The 23,208-nt window shown below is 40.6% G+C and overlaps 1 protein-coding gene across 11 annotated transcripts in view; it reads right to left on the bottom strand.

Annotated features, from left to right (window-relative positions):
• TCF12 (transcription factor 12) overlaps positions 1-23,208 on the bottom strand; it is a 322,968-nt gene that overhangs the window by 99,763 nt on the left and 199,997 nt on the right. For 6 of the 11 annotated variants that reach the window (XM_050967948.1, XM_050967942.1, XM_050967951.1 and 3 more), the window contains one exon: positions 7,976-8,040. In XM_050967948.1, the coding sequence (XP_050823905.1) occupies positions 7,976-8,040 (65 nt within the window). Of the gene's footprint in view, positions 1-895; positions 923-7,975; positions 8,041-23,208 lie in introns of all 11 variants that reach the window. The other 5 variants (XM_050967941.1, XM_050967940.1, XM_050967943.1 and 2 more) reach the window with 1 other exon arrangement.

Raw genomic sequence — 23,208 nt, forward strand, 5'->3', positions numbered from 1 at the left:
AACAAAGTGCCCTGGAGCACCAAATGCTTATCCTGACGGGCCAGGACAGCAACTGGTGAGGACATTTTTTTTTGGGGTGGGGGGAGCGGAGAAGAGAAGCTGGGAGTAGGGGAGTAATACCTGTGACCACCCTCCACCTGACAGCACCCCTAGCCTAGGAGCCTCACACTCTCCCCATCCCATCCCTTCCCACCTTATCTGGGGAGGGCCAGGGAAGGATGTCTCTGACCTGGCTGGAACTGCTCCAGCAAGCTGGGCAGCGCGGCCGCAGTCTCCTCTGGTGGGGCAGACTGGGCGGCACAGCCGCAGCATATTCCAGCAGGCTGGGCCGGGTGGCACGACCACAGTGTGCTCCAGCAGCCCAGGCAGCGCAGCCACAGCATGCTCTGGGGGGCAGGGCCGAGTGGCACGGCTGCAGCCTGCCAGACGTGGAGCTGCAGCTGCTTCAGAGGCTGTGGGGAGAGCAGCGTGGCCAGAAGTGCAGAGACTCTGGCCCCGCCTCTTCCCTTTGGTCTCTGCTGGCTGTGCTCCTCTCCTTGCTCCCTCTGTTCCTGGGAGAGGCTGTGATCCCACCTCTCCCTCTCTATACCTGTTCATAAGCCGATCCCCTTCTCTGGTGCTTCCCTTTTTCACTAAAAAAATTTGGCTTATGAATGAGTATATACGATAACTTCTATTTTTCTTATATTCTCTTTACTTTTTACTCTCTTTTTAAAAGCTGTGGCACAAAATAAAAGTGACTTGTTTGTTTTGTGGGACATTTACAACATGAAGGTCAATGCAACTGGATAATGCAATATCTGGATTTTACTCTCAATGCTCTGATCAAAGTTTTAGACAATGAGATATAACCTTTTAAAATCTCATATTAAATTCTGAAGTGAATTGTGCTGACCTGGTTAGCGGCGAGGCCACGAATTTCCTATAGAGAACAGAAGAAAAATCTGACTGGATAGGCTCCAATAACTTGTGCTTATGTTCTATTTTCTATTTAATTATAATATCCTCCAGCCTGAATGAACCATGAGCTTACACTTCAACCTCCTTATGACTGGGATCCAGATGAAGAGGATGTTTGCATATTAAAATGTAGCAAGGTTGGAGGATGATCCATTGGGTCAATCTGAGTTTTACAGAGAATGAAAAGCCAGCTAAATTCTCCTTCAAGGGACAAGCCAAATAAGTGCCATATTTAAAGTGATTTTATGAAACATATTCCAAAGCAGCACTCATACCACTGCGTCTGCATCTAGTATTCCCTTATAGTTTACATTCTATCCCTGTTATACAAAAAAATTCCCAAACCCCGTATAGTAATATTTACACCATAGGAATAAAATAAAAGTGAGAAAGAACAACAACTATGAAAAATCTACCTTAAATATATTTGCTTGAGATAAATTCCCATAAGTAACACTAACTATGCTATTAATGTGCATAAAATGTTACAGACATATTGTAAAACTCTGGCTAATTTAATAATGCCTGATGTGCCTTACATCATGTTCAAATGATGTAATAATACGCTGCTAAATGAGTCACCTCACATTAGCTTCATGGCAATAGCATAACTGATGGGTCATTAAAGTGAAACTGGTGTAGCATATTACTGGAAATACTGTTATTTTTGCTATTGATTTTTTCTTCTTTTCTTTTTATTGATCCAAAACAGAGTTTCTGGAACAAACAGCATTATTAGCAATAGCCACAATACTTACAAAATACTAACAGCCACAAATAAGTTAAAATCCATCTATCATTACAGCATAAAATATTTTACAATACAATATTTTACACCGATTGAGTAAAATGTAATTAGTCCATCACAGCATGTAGATGCTTCCACATCATTGTATCTTTCAACAATCTTGTTTCATAGATTTATATGGCTATCAATTTCATTCTCTTAGTGTCTTATAATAATTAGAATGTTTGTCCACATCTGCACGTACAATTTATAGAATTATTAAGTATATCAAGATAACTGAACTGTTCATAAACATGTTACATTTTAAACTGAAATATTGCTGATTTTTTCTCTTCATTCTGTTCAGATCTTGTCTACTATTTATTATACTTCAGGTTTGTTTGTTTTTTAAAACTACTTTCTTACATCTTGATAATAATTCAAAATCTGGATAGCATTCAATACAGAATAAAAGGGATATACTTCTACACTTCAAAAAATCCCACACTATGTTCCATTATTCCTTCATGATTGTCTGGATTTACTGAAGTCGAGCATTTAATATATTATTTTCCTATATGTACAAAATGTTACTATATAATTAAGAATTAATCCAACCATAGCTGTGAACCTTAACATACAGTTACATTGTTTATGCCCTCCCTATTTACCTAGGATGCATTTTAAAGATAATGCAGATTTGATAGCTTATTATAAAAACCAAAATCTGAATGGTTAAATATATGTGCACACACTGACCTCCAGATACTTGCATGACCCTAGTTAAAATCCAGCATGTATTCACAATTCAAAACGTAAAACGTAATCTCTGCTCATTTCACTAACAGAACATGTAGTTTCAGTCTTACCATAGATAAACTTGATGAAAACAGGCACTTTCTCTTATTAACAAGAACTCATTTCAAAATAAAGCACTCTTTAAGGTTCACAATTAAAAAAACCCTTAAATTGATAGTGTGATTCCACATAGAAAAACACAAACATAAACCCAATTTAAAGGGAAACCAAAATATGGTGTTTTTATAAAGTGGCCTAGCATAGCACTTTATTCTATTAGTAGATCACAATTTCTAGATTTCTTCTAAAAAACAATGACAGTCACTGGTTTGGTGACGGCTCAATTCAACCATCTTACTAGATGTCTCCTTGAGGTTTTGCATTTTTCAAAGAAGAGAAGCTGTAGGCAGGGCTGGTGCAACCATTTAGGTGGACTAGGCGGTTGCCTAGGGCGCCAAGATTTGGGGGCGCCAAAAAGCGGCGCCCTCAATTAATTTTAAATGGTTGAGCAGCCACTGCTGCTGGGACAGAGAGGGAGTCTGAGCTGCTGGCGACAGCAGCCGCCGGCAGCCCAGGGCCCCCCCCCCGGGTCAGGGCGCAGCCACGGCAGCCAGCAGCCCAGGGCCCCCCCTGGGTCAGGGCACCGCCGCGGCAGCCCAGAGGTTCGGGCTGCGCGCAGCGCGCTGACCCAGGGGAATCTCTCTTCCTCCCAGAGCAGGGGCTCCAGCCTATGCCATTTTTCTCATTGCCGACGGGGGCGCCGGCGGCTGGGCAGAGCTGCACAGCTCTGCTTAGGGCACGTGGCAGGAGCCCTGTGAGGGCAGTGCGACACCAGGGCTTCTGGAGGAAAGCAGGGGCTGCCCCCTGGCTCAGCCTCCACGTCAGCCCCAGCGAGGGGCATGGAAAAGAAAAGAGCCTCAGCCGTGGTCTGGTGGAGTGGAGGAAGAAAGAGGGACCCCGATGCTCATGCGTTGGGCAAGGTAAGCAAGTGCTTCCCCACAGCTTGGCTTCAGGTGCCTGTGCTCCTGCCCCCTTGGTCCTTGGCTGATCCCTGCTGCTGCTCCCCTTGTGCCTGGATGGCTGGAGAGAACAGCAGCCTGCAGAGCTGAGCTGCCCCAGTGACCCCATGCACCCCCCTGACCCCATCCCCCCCACAGCCCTGACCCCCAGCTCCAAGCCCAGTCCCGCTGAGCTGGAAACTCCCTCACCCCATCCTCCCCACAGCCCTGACCCCCAGCTCCGAGCCTAGTCCCTCTGAGCTGGAAACCCCGTCACCCCATCCCACCCACAGCCCTGACCCTCAGCTCCGAGCCCAGTCTCTCTGAGCTTGAAACCCCCTGACCCCATCCTCCCCACAGCCCTGACCCCAGCTGACAGATAGTGTCCCTAACACAGTTATTGCTCTTTGCATCCTCTTGACTCTCCCAGTTTCTGTGGCCAGTGGTGAGCGAAGCTTCTGGAAGCTCAAGTTGATAAAAACATACATGCGAACATCAATGTTGCAACAAAGACTTGTTGGGCTATCTACCTTGTCACTAGAACATGACATTGCTCACAGCATTGACTTGGAGGAACTTGATTCTACATTTGCTAAACTTAAAGCACGGAAACAAATTCTAAATTATAACACGTTACTCTGTGACCGTGTATTGTGTATAATGTATGTGATTTTGTGGGGGGCGCAAGATGGAAGTTTCACCTAGGGCACAAAATAACCTTGCACCGGCCCTGGCTGTAGGAGACAGGAAGGTGCAGGACATACCAAGGATCCAGAGGGAGGGAGGGAACATACATTGAAGCCAAAAGGAGGGAAGCAGAATCAGATCACTAAACACTTGGACAAATCAATTTGCTATGGGGTAAAATACCAGAAGCCACACACAAAGCTTGTTTGGTTTGCGGAAATAGTTTTTGTGATAAATTGGAAAACTATAGCAGGCTGCACCATAATTCAGGAAAACTGCCTACAGGGCATTGTTAAGTACTGGCATTCTTCATGCTATATAGGATAAAAATGAAGGGCCTGATACTGCAAACATATACATAGGTAAATATTTTACACATCAATGGAGCCACTGAGATGAAACAACTCTTCACATAAATAAAGTTACTTACGAGTGTTTTTGTAGGACTGGGCTAAAAAAACAGAGTAACTGGACCCAAGCTTAATACTCAAAGATGCAGCAGAAAAGCATCCTAAAAACTTTTTGCTAAAAGTAACTTTGAAAACTCAAGCTCCTTATTGAGTAATTTCAATATATTTATAATTATTTCTTAATAGTTCTCTATGGCTTTAAACATTCAGCATACAAAGTTTACTGCATTAAAAGTTTTATGAACATAAATGAAACATGCCTCTGAAGATTTACAGTAAAATTTTCAAAAGAGCCTAAGTGACATAAGTTCCACTGACTTTCACTAAGACTTAGGAACTTAAGTGCGTAAGTCTATTTTGAGAATGGAACTGAGGCACTCCTGAAAATGGTACTAAAGATTTTACACATTTCACATTAATATTTCTGCTAGAAAATTCTCATTCAGGTCCCAATTCAACTAATAAGTCAAATAAAAATCCCGTCACATTTCCACATCACTTCCCACAATGTTGAGTTACCAACAGATCCCTGCAGAGATCCATGTCACAAAGCACCACATCTAAATCAGCAAGCTGATCAATTATAACATGAAATATTGTACCATGTATCTTGAAGAGAGACATTTAAGTTAAAGCACAAGTTGTAGTCTGTCACAGAAGTTCACTGAAAATAATTAAATCAACAGATTTTATAGTATCGTAATTCTAAGCCCCTTGTAAACATTAAGAAATCTTGTATTTGTAGAGGGAAAACAAAATAAAAACCTTTCAAGAAAACACAACTGGGATCAAAACTAAGACAGAGGAACCTAATCTACTAAAAGCTATTTTTCTCTTTTATTTACAGCTTCTAAAATGGGGATGGAGGGAGATAAAGAGATTGGGAAATCCCAGGAAAATCTTTTAACAAAACAAAATAAAAAAAGATTACAATAAAGAAGCTTTTGGCTTCAAAATAGTTTAATCAACAGAAATTAAAATAAAATGGAGAACTGGTGTCACTAAAAAGTGGGCATATAAAACCAATTTCTCTGAAGCGAAACTACAAGCCAAGTTAACTTCTTCCGACTGCAGAACAAAACAGTTTTATGTAATTTGATTGTAAACCTGTTCTGCAATATAAAAAATTAGCGCTAATGAAAGTAATCAGTAAATTAGCCTGCTTCCAAAATAATGTCAAACTTAAATTATTATATTTAAATATTGCACGTACTGACTTGTTTGAACAACACTAACGCTAATACAATCTACCATTGTCTAGACCAGCAATCATATAAAGTCCATAACTTGCATTTAAATAGGTATTGTCACTTTTTAGGAGACTAAATATTAATAAGAGCTTCGCGGTATAGATACAAATGGGTCTTTGTTTGCAACATCTGTGTTGCAGAGAAGAGAAGGAGTAGAGGAATCAAGATGACCCTTACTTAATAGGAGAAGCAGTGCTAAAATCAGTACTGCCACATGGTGCTGCCTTTTCACGCCTTACAAACTACTGTTTGGAGACTTGGACAAGTGTCAAACCCAAGAGCTAAGTTTTTCCAAGCTTAGACATTCCTGAAAACACTAGTTCAAAGTGACTAGAACGTTTACTGGAAATAAGAATATATTTTCCCCACTGAAAATAAATAATCACAAATGAAGTTCTCTCCTAGCACTAGACACGTAATACACTAGTTATTTAACAATTTTGGCAAAATAACATTTGGTTTTCACCATAAACACAGGAGTACTGTCAAGGTGTAGTTTAAAAAACGCAAACATTTGCAGACTACATTCCTTTTAAGAAAAGGACTAACACATTTTGTTCTTTACATTGTTCTGGCTATGAGCTACACGGATTTTTTTTTTTAAATCTAAGATGAACATATTGACACTAAAACCATTTATTATAAGATATAACACAGGATTATGTTGGTGAAAAAATTTAGAAATCTGAGAATATTATCTGCCTCAGGAGCATTAACATTAAACAGAAGAAATAGAAGAGTTTGCTAGTGCAGCGTATTACACTTCTACCTCGATATAATGCTGTCCTCGGGAGCCAAAAAATCTTACTGTGTTATAGGTGAAACCGTGTTATATCGAACTTACTTTGACCCACTGGAGTGCGCAGCCCCGCCCCCCCTGCCCCGGAGCACTGCTTTACCATGTTATATCTGAATTCATGTTATATCAGTGCAGAGGTGTATATACACTACTAGCATTTCACTTCTAGAAAACTGAATTCAAATTATAGCTTGAGTCACAAATGAAAATTAATCTGGTGGACTCAGTGCACATTCTACTCTCACTGACAATTTGGCCTGACTAGTTGTCTGCTTAAGAAAAAAGATGGCTGAGATTTTCAGACAAGCGATTTTGAGTATCTCTGCTTCTGGGTTCAGACCTGGAAAGATCTTAAAGGGTCCTTATTTTCAGGTAGTAAACCATCAGCATTTTCTGAAATTTAAAGTGGGAGATCTCCCAAACAGTAGCACCCAAAAATCACTAGCCACTTTTGAAAAACTTGGTCCAAGACTGGAAAACGTGAGTAGTTTCAGGTCAGGATGAAAGCACATTGGCAGAAGAATACACAAAGGCACAGGAGGAAGGAGAAGGGGCAACCAAAGGCTCAAGGGATGGGGTTTTTATATAGGGACTTAGTCCTCCAGGTTACTATTCAAATCCAGTCTAGGTCAGTAGTTAAGTAGTTCATGGTTTGGTGGCCTATATGAAATATATCTGGTTACTTTAGTCTAATCCCAGTGAACAATCAAACCAGCTGGCAAGGAGGCCAAGAATTGAAAGGACTCAGTCCAAGATGATCCCATCTAGGAAAGGGATGGAGTATATTGGGGGAAGCAAGTGTGTGTGTGTGTGTGTGTGTGTGTGTGTGTGAGTGTGTGTGTGTGTGTGTGTGTGTGTGTGTGTGAGTGAGAGTGAGAGTGAGAGTGAGAGTGAGAGTGAAATCCATTCTCTTGTTAAATAAAGGACTTGAGTCTCCAGATCACAAGCACTAAACTCATCTCAAACATACACACAAAAGGTTTGTGAGGCAGTTGGACAGTACTAGCTCTCACAAAGTACAATTCAAGCCAATGCTATTAGACCTTTACATTCATTTCTGTCTTAGGTAAGAACTACACCTCTACCCTGATATAACGCTGTCCTTGGGAGCCAAAAAATCTTACCGCGTTACAGGTGAAACCGCATTATATCAAACTTGCTTTGACCCGCCACAGTGCCCAGCCTCACGCCCCTGGAGTGCTGCTTTACGGCATTATATGCAAATTCCTGTTATATCAGGTCGCGTTATATCAGGTAGAAGTGTATTAGCCTGAAATGTTCAAGTGAATTCAACTAATTACTGAATGAAGATAATTCAACTTCTTTTCAATGATCACCATACTTACTTGACAACCTGGTAGTCCTGGGTCTCTGCCATATAGTGGAAATGGACCCCTATCTGATGTTTTTCCTACAAAGCAAAAGAAAAAAAAGGTTTGAAATAAACCCATTTTTGAACTGGCTAGACATTTTACATTAAAAATATTTGCCAGCACAACATTAAAACAAAACCTGAAGCCCTGTGCAATCTACAGAAAGCAAGTTGCCAGGTTAAAAGTGGGCTTATTCATATATTTCTTTTATATGGTTAAATGTCACTCAGTCTCAGAGGGGTAGCCGTGTTAGTCAGGATCTGTAAAAGCAGCAAAGAGTCCTGTGGCACCGTATAGACTAACGGACGTATTGGAGCATGAGCTTTCGTGGTTGAATACCCACTTCGTCGGATGCAACAACCAGAGTACAACGTACCATAGTACAGATCAGGGATAATTTTGTACATTGTTATAGTTATCAATCTGTTTATGAGCAAAATCAACATTTCTAATGCTGGCAGTACTATTTGGAAAACTGATATCAGAATGACACAGTGTAGTAAATTGATGGCATGCAGGAAGCTGACATATAAATCTGGATGTCCAGACTCATTACCAAAATATTTGGAACTCACAATTGAAGAGGTAAAACATTTGAGTTGTGGTATTAACATGATTAGTATGGCCCTGCTAGTTGAATCACAGAACAAAAAGCAGTCCACAATCTTAGAGGAGCTCATCCTACTATCCCAAATGGAGACAAGGTGGTATAACAGATGAAAACAGAAAAAATGGGAAAAATTAAGGAGAAAGTGCTGGCAGCAGAATAATCATAATAAAGGAAATTCTGAAGACCTTAACCCTCCAGTTCTTAAGCACAAAATGAAGCTCACATTCAGATGCCTAGCGAAGGGAGGACAAGCGCATGCAGAGGTGTATAAAAATTCAAATTTGTGAAATACAGAAACTAAAAGCAAGTAATTCACAACAGGTTACTCTAATTTCATGTAACTGTTGCCACCTTTAATAACGGCATCTCATATAATCAATCATTTGGTGGGAAGAATCAATAGAGCTACTAGGGTATATTGACATTTGAAACAAATGCCACAACACCATAAACAAAAAAGGAGTGCAGGTGGCGGCACACGTCCCTTCTCTGGTATTCTGTTGTGCAGCAACATGAGTTCCAAGTTTAACCAGAACACTCAGTGTCATACGTAGCCTACTTCTGTAACAAGCACTAACTAATTTAATAAACCATTTAAGTGACAATTAGTGTGGATTTTTTTCTTTTAAATAGGTTCTTCCATGTACTAATAAAGGAATGGGGTGGTGAGGAAAGAAAAATGTAAAGCAGCAGCTTAGTTTAGGCTTTCAGGAAATTGGCATTTGATGGTTCACTGCAACTCTGATGTAGTTCCCAATGAAGCAAAAGTTCAGAGCTATTTAGGACACTTCACACCCTCCCACCCCTAAACCACAATGCAGGCAATAACTTCTTTTGCTAACAAATTAAAATGTAACAGAAACACATAATTTAGTAATCTATGATTGATCTAATGAACCCTGGAAACCCACATATGCTCACTCATCCTTTAAAACCTTCATCTCAGGAGAAAACTAACCATATAAAAAGCTCAATTAACCTACTCATTCAAGGGAAGAACCAGACTTTCCCCACTTAGCCATACTTTTGTAAGGCTGTCTCTTGGCTTGCAGGCACCACACACAGGGCTGTGCTCATCATGCAGAACAGCTGCCCGAGTCTGTTGCTGGTTGGGGTTGGAGGGTGTGAGGTGTGGCAAGGTATTACAGTGCTCCACCCTTATTCTGGCCACTACTGGTAGCAATGGTCAACAGTGAGAACGATGCTCCATGGCTCCCTATAAGAACAGCCACTTCCCAGGCAATACCATAAAGGGGTGGGAAAGTGCTCCAGAGCTCCATTTACTACAGTCATTTCCAGTGCTGCTGGCTTAGCGGGAGGAGACAATCCAGGGTCCCATCCCTTACCCTGATTATTTCAGTACGAGGGACCTGTGGGAGACTTCCCAAAGCTTCATCTCTCTGTCCCCTGCCAATGCTTATGGTGGGGGTGGCAAATGATGGTGTTCCAAGGCTCCCTGATTCTGTTTGCTCATGCTGTCCAGGGAAAGAGCTTCTCCCTGCTCTATCCCCCTCCCCTACATTTCCATCTTATTCACACCCACACAGTGGAAGTGAGGGAGGCGTAGTGTGGGATGGAGAGGGAAAGCAAATGGCAAAGAGGAACCAATAATGAAAGTGGGGTATGGAATAAACAAGGAGGGAAAGTGGAAAAGGAATAGAGAATGAGTGAAGGATTAGATGAGAGTGGGAAAAAAGTGAGAGGAGGGAGGGAGGGAATGGAAGGTGAAGACGTTGCGCTCATATGTTTTAAATTTAAGCTCAGGCAGTTTCAAAAAGAAGCCAGAGTCTGCAATATCCCTCACACAATTATGTACTGATATGTTCTAATCTTTCTGTGTTCATTGTATTCTCAGATTTATCAAGCACGTGGGATTGATGTGATTCTTTTAAAAAATTTACTACTTGCTAATACCAGCTTTACAAATTGAAGTCCCAATCCTGGAAACACCAAAAGAGATAGTGCTTGTCACCAGGAATATTCCACTGAAGTCAAGTATTTACAGTATCCACCCTTAAAATTTGGCTTTGCGGTTCTCAGTTAAATCTCAGATGTTTGACAAATAACATTAACATTGAGTAGGAACAGTCTCCTGAGTGTTGCCTCAACATCAAAGACAGTTAAAAAGTCAATCTCTGCCAAAGTGTGGAAAGAGTCAGAAAGACCATCACTGACCATACAAAACATTAACTAGATACCTGTCCCAAGTGTGACAAACCATAGTATTGGACTAAAAAAATATCCAAACACGCCATTCAAACCCTAATCTGAAGACAGTGATTAATAAACCAAGGATACCCCAATATTAAAAGCTCACAACATTTGAAGCATTTGAAAATGTCTATGCTTATTTAGCAACTAATGAAAGAAACCTCCCCCACATATAATACATGTATTTTGTATTATCTTTTAGTATAAATCAGAAAAACACAAATTTTAAAGTTGCACTTTGCTCAACAATGACTAATGCTGAATTGCAGCTCTCTTGGTGCATTCAGAAATAGTAAACATTAAATAAAAAAAGTGTGTGATGAACTAGATAATACGCAATGAATACTATTAGCTTTAGATATTTATCAATTTTAAATGCCAATGCTTTACTAGTTTAAATTTTTGCGTGCTAAGCAATAGTTCATCTTGTTCATTTTATACAAATTACTACTTAAAATAGAAAAATGTCTAACTCCCCCTAGATCATCATCTCTGCATGATTATTAACATATTGGTTACTACAAATATTCTATTATAAATTGCTTGTGAAATAGGAGCATTGCTGTTAAAAAAAAAAAAAAAGAGAGACAGAAAAAAGTGAACATTTTTCTGCAGAAGCAATTTGCCTCTAACAACCATCAGGCACCAAACAAATAAAATACCTAGCATGCAAAATTATTTGAAGTAGCATGAATCATACTGCTCACGTTAACCAGACTCAGCATTTTCTTTCCAGAAAATGAGACTCATACACCAAATGATAAACAACTTTGACTAAAGTATGCAGTATTCCAGGCAGGCTTTAAAACAAATATTTGTGCAACAGAAAATTACAAAGACTGGAAAAATCATCATATATAGATGGTTTATGTAAAAAGTAGGAATTGTTAGACACAAGTAAAATGAACATTTTATAGATTCAGTATAAAAGCATGGCAGACCCATAGAACCCCACCCTACGGGGGGCAGAAAATTTCACCACACCATATAGATTTGTTCCGAGAAATGATTCAGAAAAGTGAAAATTATAGTTGAAATGCCATCACCTAGAAATTCATCAGAATTGATGTGATTCCTCAGTATGATAAAAATTTGGAGCAAGTCATAACAAATCAGTCCTCTAAAGGCCAAACCTTTTATGAAATACTTAAAACAGACTGAACAGCTTTGGGATAAAGTACTGGAGCATGCTTTAGAGGGTATAAAGACTTTACTGGCCACATCCCCAGTGCTGGCATTTTATGCTCCCAAGTCTGCAGTCACTTCAGCAGATGCCAGCTGGTCCAGGTGGGGAGCTACTCCAGTTACACACAGAAAATTGGAAGCCTATAAAATATTGTTCCAGATGGCTTCATGTCACCATCTCCAGGTATGCCCCGTGATGATATATAAAGGGGAAGGCGATCATCTACACTAATATGGGTCAACACTTCTACAAAATTGTGATAAATCTTGTACAAAGCATACCTTGTGAGGTATCGTTGGAAAATTTCTAATCTGCTGAGTATTATTATCTGGTTATAATGCGTATAGTGACGTGTGGAATTATGAAATTTTGCTATAGGTTTGTAACTCAAGCATGTTGTGAATCTGAGAAATGCCCTCAGGTTAGCTCTTCGGGAATAACAAAGGAACTGTAAACAAGAGCCACTGCATGTCATTCCCAAAGACACCTCAAACAGCACATATGCAAAAGATTCAAGCAAAAATTTGCAATTCATATGAAGAACTGATGGCAAAGTACATCCACCATGGAACGGCTTGACCCCATAACACAGCATGCATTTTTTCAGCAAAAAGAGTCAAGATATAAAAAGCGAGAACAAAGGCCCCAGATACCTCTTTGTTACCCCATCTCTGAACTGGTGAATTCTGACAGGGGAAATTTTAAATGAAAGGACTAAGGCCCCAAAAACTATTTGGGCAACATAACAGATTTAACATCCTCACTATTCATTTTGGAATACATACTTGAATTCTGCTAATAAATCTTTAGTTAGTTTACTAAAGTATTGGCTACAGCATTGTCCTTGATGTAAGGTTCTGAGCATTCACTGACCTGTGTAAATGACTGGCCCCTCGAGGCTGGAAGAACCTAATGTCTGGTGATTTTTGGTATTAATAACCTATTATCACCAGTTTGCCTGGATAGTAATATAGGCTGGAATGTCTAAGAGGACTGTCTGTGGCTCCATATTAACCCAATATAGCGATCCAGGAGCACATATTTGTTGCTAGTTTAGTTAAATCTAATTATTGTATAGAACATACCAGTGTTCCCCAAACTTGGAATGCCACTTGTGCAGGAAAAGGCCCTGGCGGGCCAGGCCGGTTTGTTTACCTGCCACGTCCGCAGGTACGATCAATCGCGGCTCCCACTGGCCGCAGTTCGCTGCTCCAGGCCAACGGGAGCTGCTGAAAGTGGCAGCCAGTATGTCCCTCAGCCCGAACCACTTCCAGCAGCTCCCAAGACCTGAGGACGCAGCAGGTAAACAATATTTACAGCAAGCCAACTGCCACCGCAGAAGTGAGCAAGGTATTTGAAATGTCTTGATAATTTCAAGTTTGTGATAGACCACACCCCACTCATTTCATTAACAAACAAGGAAGACATAGACATGGTGTCTCATACATACCAGAGATCACTGATGCAGTTAATAACATTTAAAACACACTGCATAATGTTCAAAAGTGAAGTCCCCAGCAGTAGATGGTACCCTAAAAAAGAGCCCTGTTAGTCACCCAGATTCTCTAAAGGTTTAGGATGATAGAGAAGCATGACAGTAACATTTTGAGGGGCATACTTGTCAGAGAAACGAAATGGTTACCTACTGTAACTGTGGTTCTTTGAGAAATTGTGTGTATTCCACTGAGGTATTCATGCAGCCAGGGCACTGGAGCTGGAGAATTTTACCTCACAGTACCCACAGTAGGGCAGCACTACACCTTGTGGCCATAAACACTCCCCTGGCTTTATAAGACAGCGCAGCTCCAACCTCCTCAGTTTCTTCGCACCGGACACTCAGAGACTAGACTCAAATGCAGAAGGTGTACAGAGGGTGGTTGTGGAATACACATCAGCATCACAGCTTGAAGAGCCAGTTACAGTAAATAACTTTCTTCTTCTTCAAGCAGATTCAGCCATGTACTCCACTTTAGGTGATTCACAAGCAATACCTGCAGGAGGTGGGGCTCAGAATCTCCTTAAACAAGGGGTGAAGAACTGCCTTCCCAAAGTTTACATCTGCTCTGGATGCTGCAGTAATTGTGTAATAGATTGTAATTGTATGTATCAATGACCATGTGACAGCCCTGCAAATATCCAATATTGAGATGTCACTTAAGAATACTATTGACATAGCTTGCACTCTCAAAGAATAAGCTCACACCTGTAGAGGGGGTGTAGCTGATGCTGTTTCATATGCAATCTGGAGGCAAAAAGTTTCTCATTTAGAGATTATCAGTGAGGAGATTGCCTGTCCCGTCATGACACAAACAGAAGAGGCAAAGCCGAAAAGGGTTTAGTCCTGTACAGATAAAAGGCCAGACATCGTCTCATGTCCAATGCGTGGAAGACCCTGCTCCTCTGGAAATGAGGGCAGCTCAAGAAAAAACACGGGCAAATACACAGCCTGGTTTAAATGAAACTGAGAGACTACTTGAAACAAAAATTTTGGGTGCAGCTGCAATGTCACTGTCATTGGAGAACTGTACGCAAGAGGCTCTGCGATCAAGGCCTGCAACTCTCACACTCGTCTCTCTAATGTTATCGCCACAAGGAATGCATTTTTTTGACATAAGAAAAGAATGGGGCAGGATACCACAGGCTCAAACAAAGGTCCCATGAAAGCTACTAAGACTATGTTAAGGTTGCACAAGGGAACTGGCTCCCACATCGACAGATGGAGAACTAAGGATACCTTTCAAGGATCTTGCTACCTATGGCATTGGAAAACACCAAACTTCCATGAAGGGATGGATGGAAGATTGAGATCACCCTCAATGGGCTAAGCGTAAGGCCCGACGACTAAAAAATCAGAAAATACTCCAAGATATCTTGGATACTAGCCAGCATTGGCTGAACTCAGCAGACCAATAATCACACTGAAAAATGCTTCCACTTTGCCGAAGAGGTCATCCTGGTAGAGGGCTTTCTACTACTAAGTAGGATCTGTCGAACATTTGCCAAACATCGCTCCTCCTCCTCTTTCAACCATGGAGCAGCCACACCATGAGATGCAGGGACACAAAGTGCGATCGTGATTCTACGTGAGCGGATCAGGATGGAGAGTAAGGGATACAGGAGGCTGAATCAACAGCATGAGAAGGTCAGAAAATCAACACCACCTCAGCCATGTCAGGGCAATGAGGATGAGATTGGCCCGATTCACTTCCAGTTTGAGGATGACTTGTGGAATGATCAAGTTAAGAGGAAAATCAACAGGAAAGCCAATTTCCAGCTGAAGTGGAAGGCATCAGTTAGAAGCCTGGACTGAGGCCCTCCCGAGAGCAGAATAGATAGCATTTCCTGTTGTCCCTGGTAGCAACCAGGTTGATCATCAAGATGTCCCAGGCTGCAAAGATGACTCACAAAACACCATGCTTCAGACATCACTTATGGTCCCAGGAAAAATTCCTGCTGAGATGGCCTGGGAGATGATTCTGGATCCCATGCAAGTGATTGGTTATTGGAGCGATACTCTCATCAATGCAGAACTGCCACAACCTGATCACCTCTTGGCAGAGCACACTGGATCATACTCCCCATTGCCTGTTCACAATACATGGCTGCAGTATTGTCAGTAAGCATGTGAACTACTGAACCCTTGATGTGATCTAGGAAAGCTTGACAGACATTGTGGGTGATCCAAAGCTGCAGGACACTGATATGCAATGGAGCTGCCTGCTCCGACCCCAGGCCCTAAACCTCCAGTAACCCCAGTAACTCCCCAACCTATCAAGGAGGCACTGGTGACAAGAGTCCTGGTTGGTAAGGGCCAGGCAAAGGGAATGCCTTGGCATACACTCCCCTGAACCTAACTAAATAAAACTAGAAAAATACACTAAAATAGTGAGAGATTGTGAGGTTAAGACCACAGAGAGCTGAGAGTCCAGCAACAAAGAGTAAGAAGAAACTTAGTGGGGTAAGGATGGTGCTGCCTTATATAGCCAGGGGAGGAGCTATGGCCATGAGGCAGAAGGGCTGCCCCTCTATGGGTACTGCTAGGCAAAATTCTCCAGCTCTGGTGCTCTGGGAGCATACACATGTAAGTGGAATATACAGCTGCATCTACTCAAGAACAGAACTGATTATTATGACCACTAGCGTGGACAAAAAAGTGGAAACTCTAATCAAGTTTATATGAAAAGTTCTCTGTTTTAGAAATGGAATAATCCAGAATGACAAGATGGATTTGGCAGATGTGGCAGGACCCAGGAAAACCAGTAAGCCTGGGGGAATTCTGCACCTCTGCACAACGCAGAATTTGCACAGAATTAATGTTCTGTGCAGAATTTCCTTTCTCTCTGCAGAACTGGCACTGCAGAGCTGTTGGTTGCCACCTGGGCCCACTGGACCCGGCAAAGTCCAGCTCCGCAGCTTGTAAATAGAAGATACTGCTCAGGGGGTTGGGGTGTGGAGGAGGAACTGGAAGGTTCTGGGCACCTGCAATTTCCAGCATACCTTGAAGGAAGGAGGCAACATGCAGGAAACTCCATACAAGCCTGGGACCCAGCATCAGGCTCTATCTCCCTCTGGATCCCCGGGCTCTGGGGAGTAAGGGATGTGGGTTGTTTGGGCTAGGGGGATGCCCCACAGCTGGGCTCTGGCGGGAAGAGGTGCGGGTGTCTGGGCTGAGGCGAGGAGAGAGGTTGCAGGTGTCTGGCCCCCCAGTGGGGAGACGACGCAGGTGTCTGCCCCCTCCCCAGTGGGGCTCTGGAGGGGAGGGGGCAGAGAAACAGGAACTAGGCTGTCATAGGAATTTCTTTAACTCTCTACTCCTGGGGAAAAAATTGTTGTCTGTACTGTTACAGGCATAGTTGCTGACAGGTATTTTGAAATAAATTATGAAAATAATTGAAGCTGGCTTGGTTATATAGTGTTACTTTGACAAATAAAATATGCTGAATTTTAAAATATTGTGCACAGAATTATTTTTTTTGGCATAGAATATTTAGGTGCAGAATTCCCCCAGGAGTAATGCAGGAGTTTGTCCCATGAGACTGCCAGATTTTCAAATGACAACTTGCTAGTTGCACATACTGTAAAATAAGTAACTGCAATATATCAGATTATGTGTTTCCTTTGTTTTGGTTAGATTAGTGAACAACTTATTTTGCACTAATCACTCAGAGAGCCGTATCGGGAATTCAACTCAACATATTAAAAATATTGGAATTCTAAATTGTGACATGAGTAGAGCTAAAATGCAATTATATCACAATGTTAAGTGATATGACTAAAAGAGTTATGGTCACATTGCTCAAAAACACACTGTCTCTCACGTGTGAGGAGCTGAGTAATTCCTATTACAATATATAAAAAGAATCGATCAAATAATTACTATCTGAAAAGGGGTCTGTTGAAAATCTTGGAAGCTCTGAATCAAAATTATCACAACTTTAAAAATACACTTTAGAAATGCAGTGGATTTACATATCTGGAGAGCTTGCTTCATGGAATTCTCACAGATATACACAATCCCCACCCCTACCCCACCACTACACACACTCCATGCCGTCTAAGCTGAGAGGAGGGAAATCCCTAAAGGTGGTTTATAAGATTTTGTATTTTAAGAACATCTGTTTAAAAAGGTAGGCACTCCTCTGCACACACATTGCTACGTTTTACAGATTCAGAAGAAAGAGTGGGAGAACATGCAATTTAGATTATACAACTTAAAACCACACACAAAAATTATGTACTTTACAGTTGCAAAGTCAAGTACTCAAAAGTTAGGAAATGCCAGAATTAAAGTTGCCTGTGCCTAGTGTATTAGACACTGCCACTGCTAGTTGATGTCAGCATTTAAATTCTCCAAATTAGGTTAAAAAATTCATATCCCATAAAGATCAAATGGACTGAGAGGGGGCAATTTAGATATTGCACTGATCTCTTTCTATGGTTGTATAAAATTAAGAGAGATTAGTCAGAGTTATTATGCATCTAAAAGACATTCCAAGTATCTTCTTCAGAAAATCATCCCAATCCCAAAATGAATTTTCTATTATCCACTCCATAACTCTTCAAAGAAAAATCGGGGGGGGGGGGGGCGGGGGGAGGGAGGAGGGAAGGGAGGAACAAGGGAATCTTGCAGCATATCCTAAAAGTCAACAGATCTGGGATCTGGAGAACCAAGAAGAAGTGAATTCCTAGAACCCAAGATCCCTAGCTAGGAATGCCCTGTCTCATTTGCAGCAGGGACTGTACACTTGATTACATTTGTGGTTGTACTGCACTGCCACAGAGGAGGTTTCAGGTAGCCTTGTACAATTTCATAGGTAGATAGGAGTTTATAATTTCTATTTTCCCAATGAACATTCATTTGGAACTTGAATCATAGCAGGAATTGTTAGACACCCACTAATAAAATTAAACATTTTGGGGCATTTTGAAATATTTTAGCTTTAAACCATACACAATAAAGTGGAATCTAATTTTTTTTTCCTTCTTTCCCCTTCACACTACTCCCTTCATGTCTTCCTGTGTGGCAATATAGATTTTCCTCAAGTCTTTCCCTCTAATTTTGTTTTTTCTTTAACAGACATTCCCTATTTCTTTTCTTTGTTCCCCTACATTGTGTTCTCTTCCTCCTCACCAAATACTTCCTTTAAGCCTCCTTTCTTCCTGTGTGTTACAAAGCCCATTTCCTTCAGCTAGCTTTCCACGGCTAACCACTTCTCTAGTGCTATATTTTTCTTACGTTTAAAAAAATAGCAATTAAAGCCTTATACACAGCATTCTGTAGCCTTTTATTTATTATTTCATGAGTTGACCATAACATCACATAATACAATGATAAATAGATGTTAAAATGAACTAATTGGCTACAATTCTAAATTACATTCCTGCTTTGTAACCTATCACATCCCTCCCTTCTCTGCCCTTCCTTTTTCTTGTATAATTTCCTGTGTTTTACACTATGTTCCAGCTCAATCCATATTTCATTTAATTTAATGGCAGAATCTGCACTGACTTGTTTTCATTTGCATGAATTGCATGAATATCAATTATTGTAAACCAGTGGTCAGATATACCAGCCAGAAAGATAAAATGAAGTCCAAACTATAGTTCAGGCCAAGGCCCTTTCTTCAGGGCTTGCTTATCATCACAAAATGATCCAAGACAGGACAAGAGTACCTCAAAGCTTTCCTAGTTTTCAGCAAGCTGTGAGGGGAGAGGATACATCTACCTTCTGAATAGCCTTCACTGAATACCTCCACAAAGGAACTTCCTTCAAAATCTTATCTCAACCTTTACCTTCTCCAGAATAAACCAGGAGCATTCCATTGTTAAGGGCTTTTCTACATGGGGTAATTTACCAGCATAACTATACCAATATAATTATATCACATCAGTATAACTCCCTGTGTAACATTTATTCAAGACTAAATTTCCCCACATACACTGCTCATAGACTCCAGCAGGCAATCAGATGACACCTTGTCAGCTGACCTCTCTCCATTATTGCTTGTCTTGAGCAAGCCCTGCACTTAAGAGGGCTATGTCTCATAACTGAAGTTAAGATTCTGTCACGGGTATTTTTAGTTAAAGTCAGGAAGAGGTTGCGGCAATAAACAAAAATTCATGGAAGTCTGCAACCTGCCCCGACTTTTACTAAAAATAAAAGCCGGGGGGGCGGGGCGGACCTAACAATCAAAGCGCTGCCAGGGCTGACCTCCGGCAGCTGCTCCAGCCCTGCTACTGCAGTAGGGGCTGACCACCACTGGTCCAGGGACCACCGCTCCAGAAGCTCTGGGGCCAGCCAGCTGCTCCAGCCCTGGGGCTGACCACCAGCCAGCTGCTCCAGGACGTCTGCTCCGGCAGCCTTAGCACTGACCACCAGCCTCTGCTCCAGCCCTAGGGGGGCTGACTAACTCCAGCCGCTGCTTCAACCCTTGGGCTGCTGCACTGGCCGCCCTGGGGCTAACAGCTGCTCCAACACTGCCCCATCCTGAAAGAAGTCTCAGAGGTCCTGAAAAGTCACAGAATCTGTGACCTCCGTAACAGAATTGTATCCTTACCCATAACAGAGGTATATTGGCCATGCTTGTACCTACATTCCAGCACTGTTACAACTCTCTTCAGTTATAATCCCTGTGGGGTTCACATCCCATAGTTTTGCTTCAAGTTCCATGTGTGAATCAACCCAAAAGACAAATCAAAACCACTGAGTTGGTTTTGTATCAAAACCTTCAGTCTGCCCAGGGTTACTTACAAGGGGATGAGTTTTGTGTTTGCAACAAAAGTCCAAATGAAGTGAGCTTCATATGGTTTCAGTATGAAAATTTCACAAAGATCTAGCAATCACAAGCATATGTGCTCTTGGACCAGAAAAGTCTTATTTGCAGAAACCAAACTAAGTATACAATTCTCACTAGACAATTTAAACCATTGGCATTTCACAAGTGAGCAAACACTGGCATATGTTGGACTAATTCTGGCATTATTAAGATTTTAGTTAACACCTGAAGTGTTATTAACTGACATTTGGGCATAGCAAATAATTAGACATATGATTGCAACATAATATACCTCTCAAATACTGTACAAGAAATTAAACACAAAAAATTCCTCATGCTGCCAATGTAGATTTTAACAGAGAAAAGGACTATAAAGACAACAGGACACAAAGTGAAAGTTAGTCTAAAACTGTTCACCACACTAACTCAGTTGTGAATTACTTCAGAGAATCTGCTATAAAAGTTTGTCTGAAGCCAAGCACTCCTTTCCCATTGATTCAAAGTAACACTTAGCATATGAGAGGATAACAGAACTTAATTGTACAGCAAATTACTTTAATTTTGGTGGAATTAAACCTTTTGAGCTTACAGATATTTTTACATATCCCCCAAGTATTTATTTGGCTGGCAGCCTGGCAAGCGCCAGCATTTTTAAAGCAAAACAATGTTCATCATCTAATGTAAATGGTGTAGTGACCACAGCTGGCAGCTGCTCTATTTATTTGTCAAAGTGTGACTACACTACCCATACAGAGAAAATTCTTTCAGCAAATTCTGAGAGATGTTTTTACATTCCTAATGACCTTTTCGTTGTTCATTTTCTATATTTATTTATTTTAACATGTCAACCTATATCCAGCATTAAACTTGATTTATAATAAAACATCTAGAATATATTCGAGAGAAAAATCCAATTTTTTTTTTAAAAGGCCTGGCATTTTGTTTTTTGTTTCTTTTTTTACTTAAACTTACATCAATTAATTTCATGAAATCAATGGCATTTGAAAGCGTTTCACATAAGAGTATACCTGTAGATCTGACAGTTATGTTGACAGCAGCTATCTACTTGCCAAACTATAAACAAACAGAAGAGTCTGATTCATCTATATCTAACTGGAAAGAAAATCTTGATAACATTTAAAATGCGTAAAGAAATTCATAATTAGTGTCTACCTCCCGAAATGCTGAAAAGTGTCTTAAGTTGAATTGATATGAGTAGTTTACTGTTGGAAATAATATTAATTACTGTTTTAGTGGGTTTTTTAAAATTTCTAGTAATAGAACTTAATACATTACATGTTTATTCACCGACAGAATTAACAATATTCAAGTAATTTTCTCATATTACTGTCTACTCTATTAATGAATGAATTGTAAGTTGTACCAATGCTGGCAGGTAACTCTCTATACATACTGCATACATACGACTTGCAAAAAAAATAAACTGCAGTACATTTAGTTATTGTTCTGTAATATTAAATATCTCTTTCCATATTAAAACAACAACAGAAATAAAGTGTATGGCTGTATCACTGTTTCTACTCATAAAAATTTCTTATGGAGACCTAAAACTCCAACTCTTGCTCATCCTAGTGTAATAGGCTTCATTTTGATTACAAGATGAAGACATCCCTGACCCTAATGTTTGTCCTAAAGCGATGGTGTGCTACCATCATCTTAGAATCAACAGACTTCTGAGTGAGACACTACTATAATTACGGTATATGAAAAAATTGCTCACCACCTCATCGTGAAGGATTAGCTCTTCACCTCTCACTGATATTTAGTCCTTGTCCCCTACTAGAGAATTTCATAACTCCTGATTAATATCTTCATCTATTTCACATCAACAATCTGTTTCTCTTTTATTGCTTTTTAGGCCATATAAAACATCATACATCATCAAAAGTAGAATTTTCTTAAATCTCATTTCAATATTTCTGCCCAAACGTATAGAACAGAAATGAGAAAGATCTAACACAACAGTCTGAAGAAAGCACCAAATATGAATGCCTTCCTATTCTCTTCACAACAATTTGTTTAAGTGTTATTGGCTAACATTTGTGCCAAGCACGCTGCTGGCTACACTGTAGATGTTTAAATATCCAGTGCCAACAAGCGCAGCTGCTGGACTTGCTGCACCCTCCTCTTGTTTATTCCACGCCAAATTACTCACTCAGCTATGAATGATGAACAGCAACATAGGAAAACGCCAAGTGCAAGTGGGATTAGCGATAAACCAGAGGAACCCTATAGAGGTCAGTGATTTGCAGGTCCCTAGTTGTAATCACTTTTTTAACCAAGTCTTTATCTCATCATATACTCCATCTTAACTCAGCACAGTCTTCTTGTGACAGGCATCAGGAACTGCAAGCAGCTTCCCAATCAATAATCCTTGAAGTCTAACTAATGCAGCAGGAGTGTCTTACCCTTGATAATAGCAGCAAGATTTAGTAATCTGAATTGTCTGCAAACTGCTTTTAACTTGCAATTTTAAAGCCTGAGATTAATAGCGGGACAATTTATACACACTACAGAACCAGTTATCCCTGGAATCTTCCTGGAAACCAAGTTAATTGATACAAACTAATGCAGATTAACTAGGACTGATTGTGCATTGCAACCTTATAAAACAATACATGAGCAAGAACACTGGTTGACTGTATTCATAGGGGGAAAAGGAAATTAAAATGTACAGATTCTGACTAGCCAAGTTCTTCTGTTATTCTGGGAGCGTTGTTTTACTGCCCCATCACTTAAACTAATTTCACAGGAAATAAAGCCCACAGAAGGTGTTTTGTTTTTATCCCTTCAATCTGGATTTGAAAGACTTGATCCCTCACCCATTTTCTTGGGTCCAAGTTTTAAATGGACAAAACAAGAGATACTATAGAAACCAAGAAGAACAATTTTAATACTAAAC

Source organism: Gopherus flavomarginatus, chromosome 9 (genome assembly GCF_025201925.1).
Source record: "Gopherus flavomarginatus isolate rGopFla2 chromosome 9, rGopFla2.mat.asm, whole genome shotgun sequence".
In the NCBI taxonomy this organism is placed as follows: Eukaryota; Metazoa; Chordata; order Testudines; family Testudinidae; genus Gopherus; species Gopherus flavomarginatus.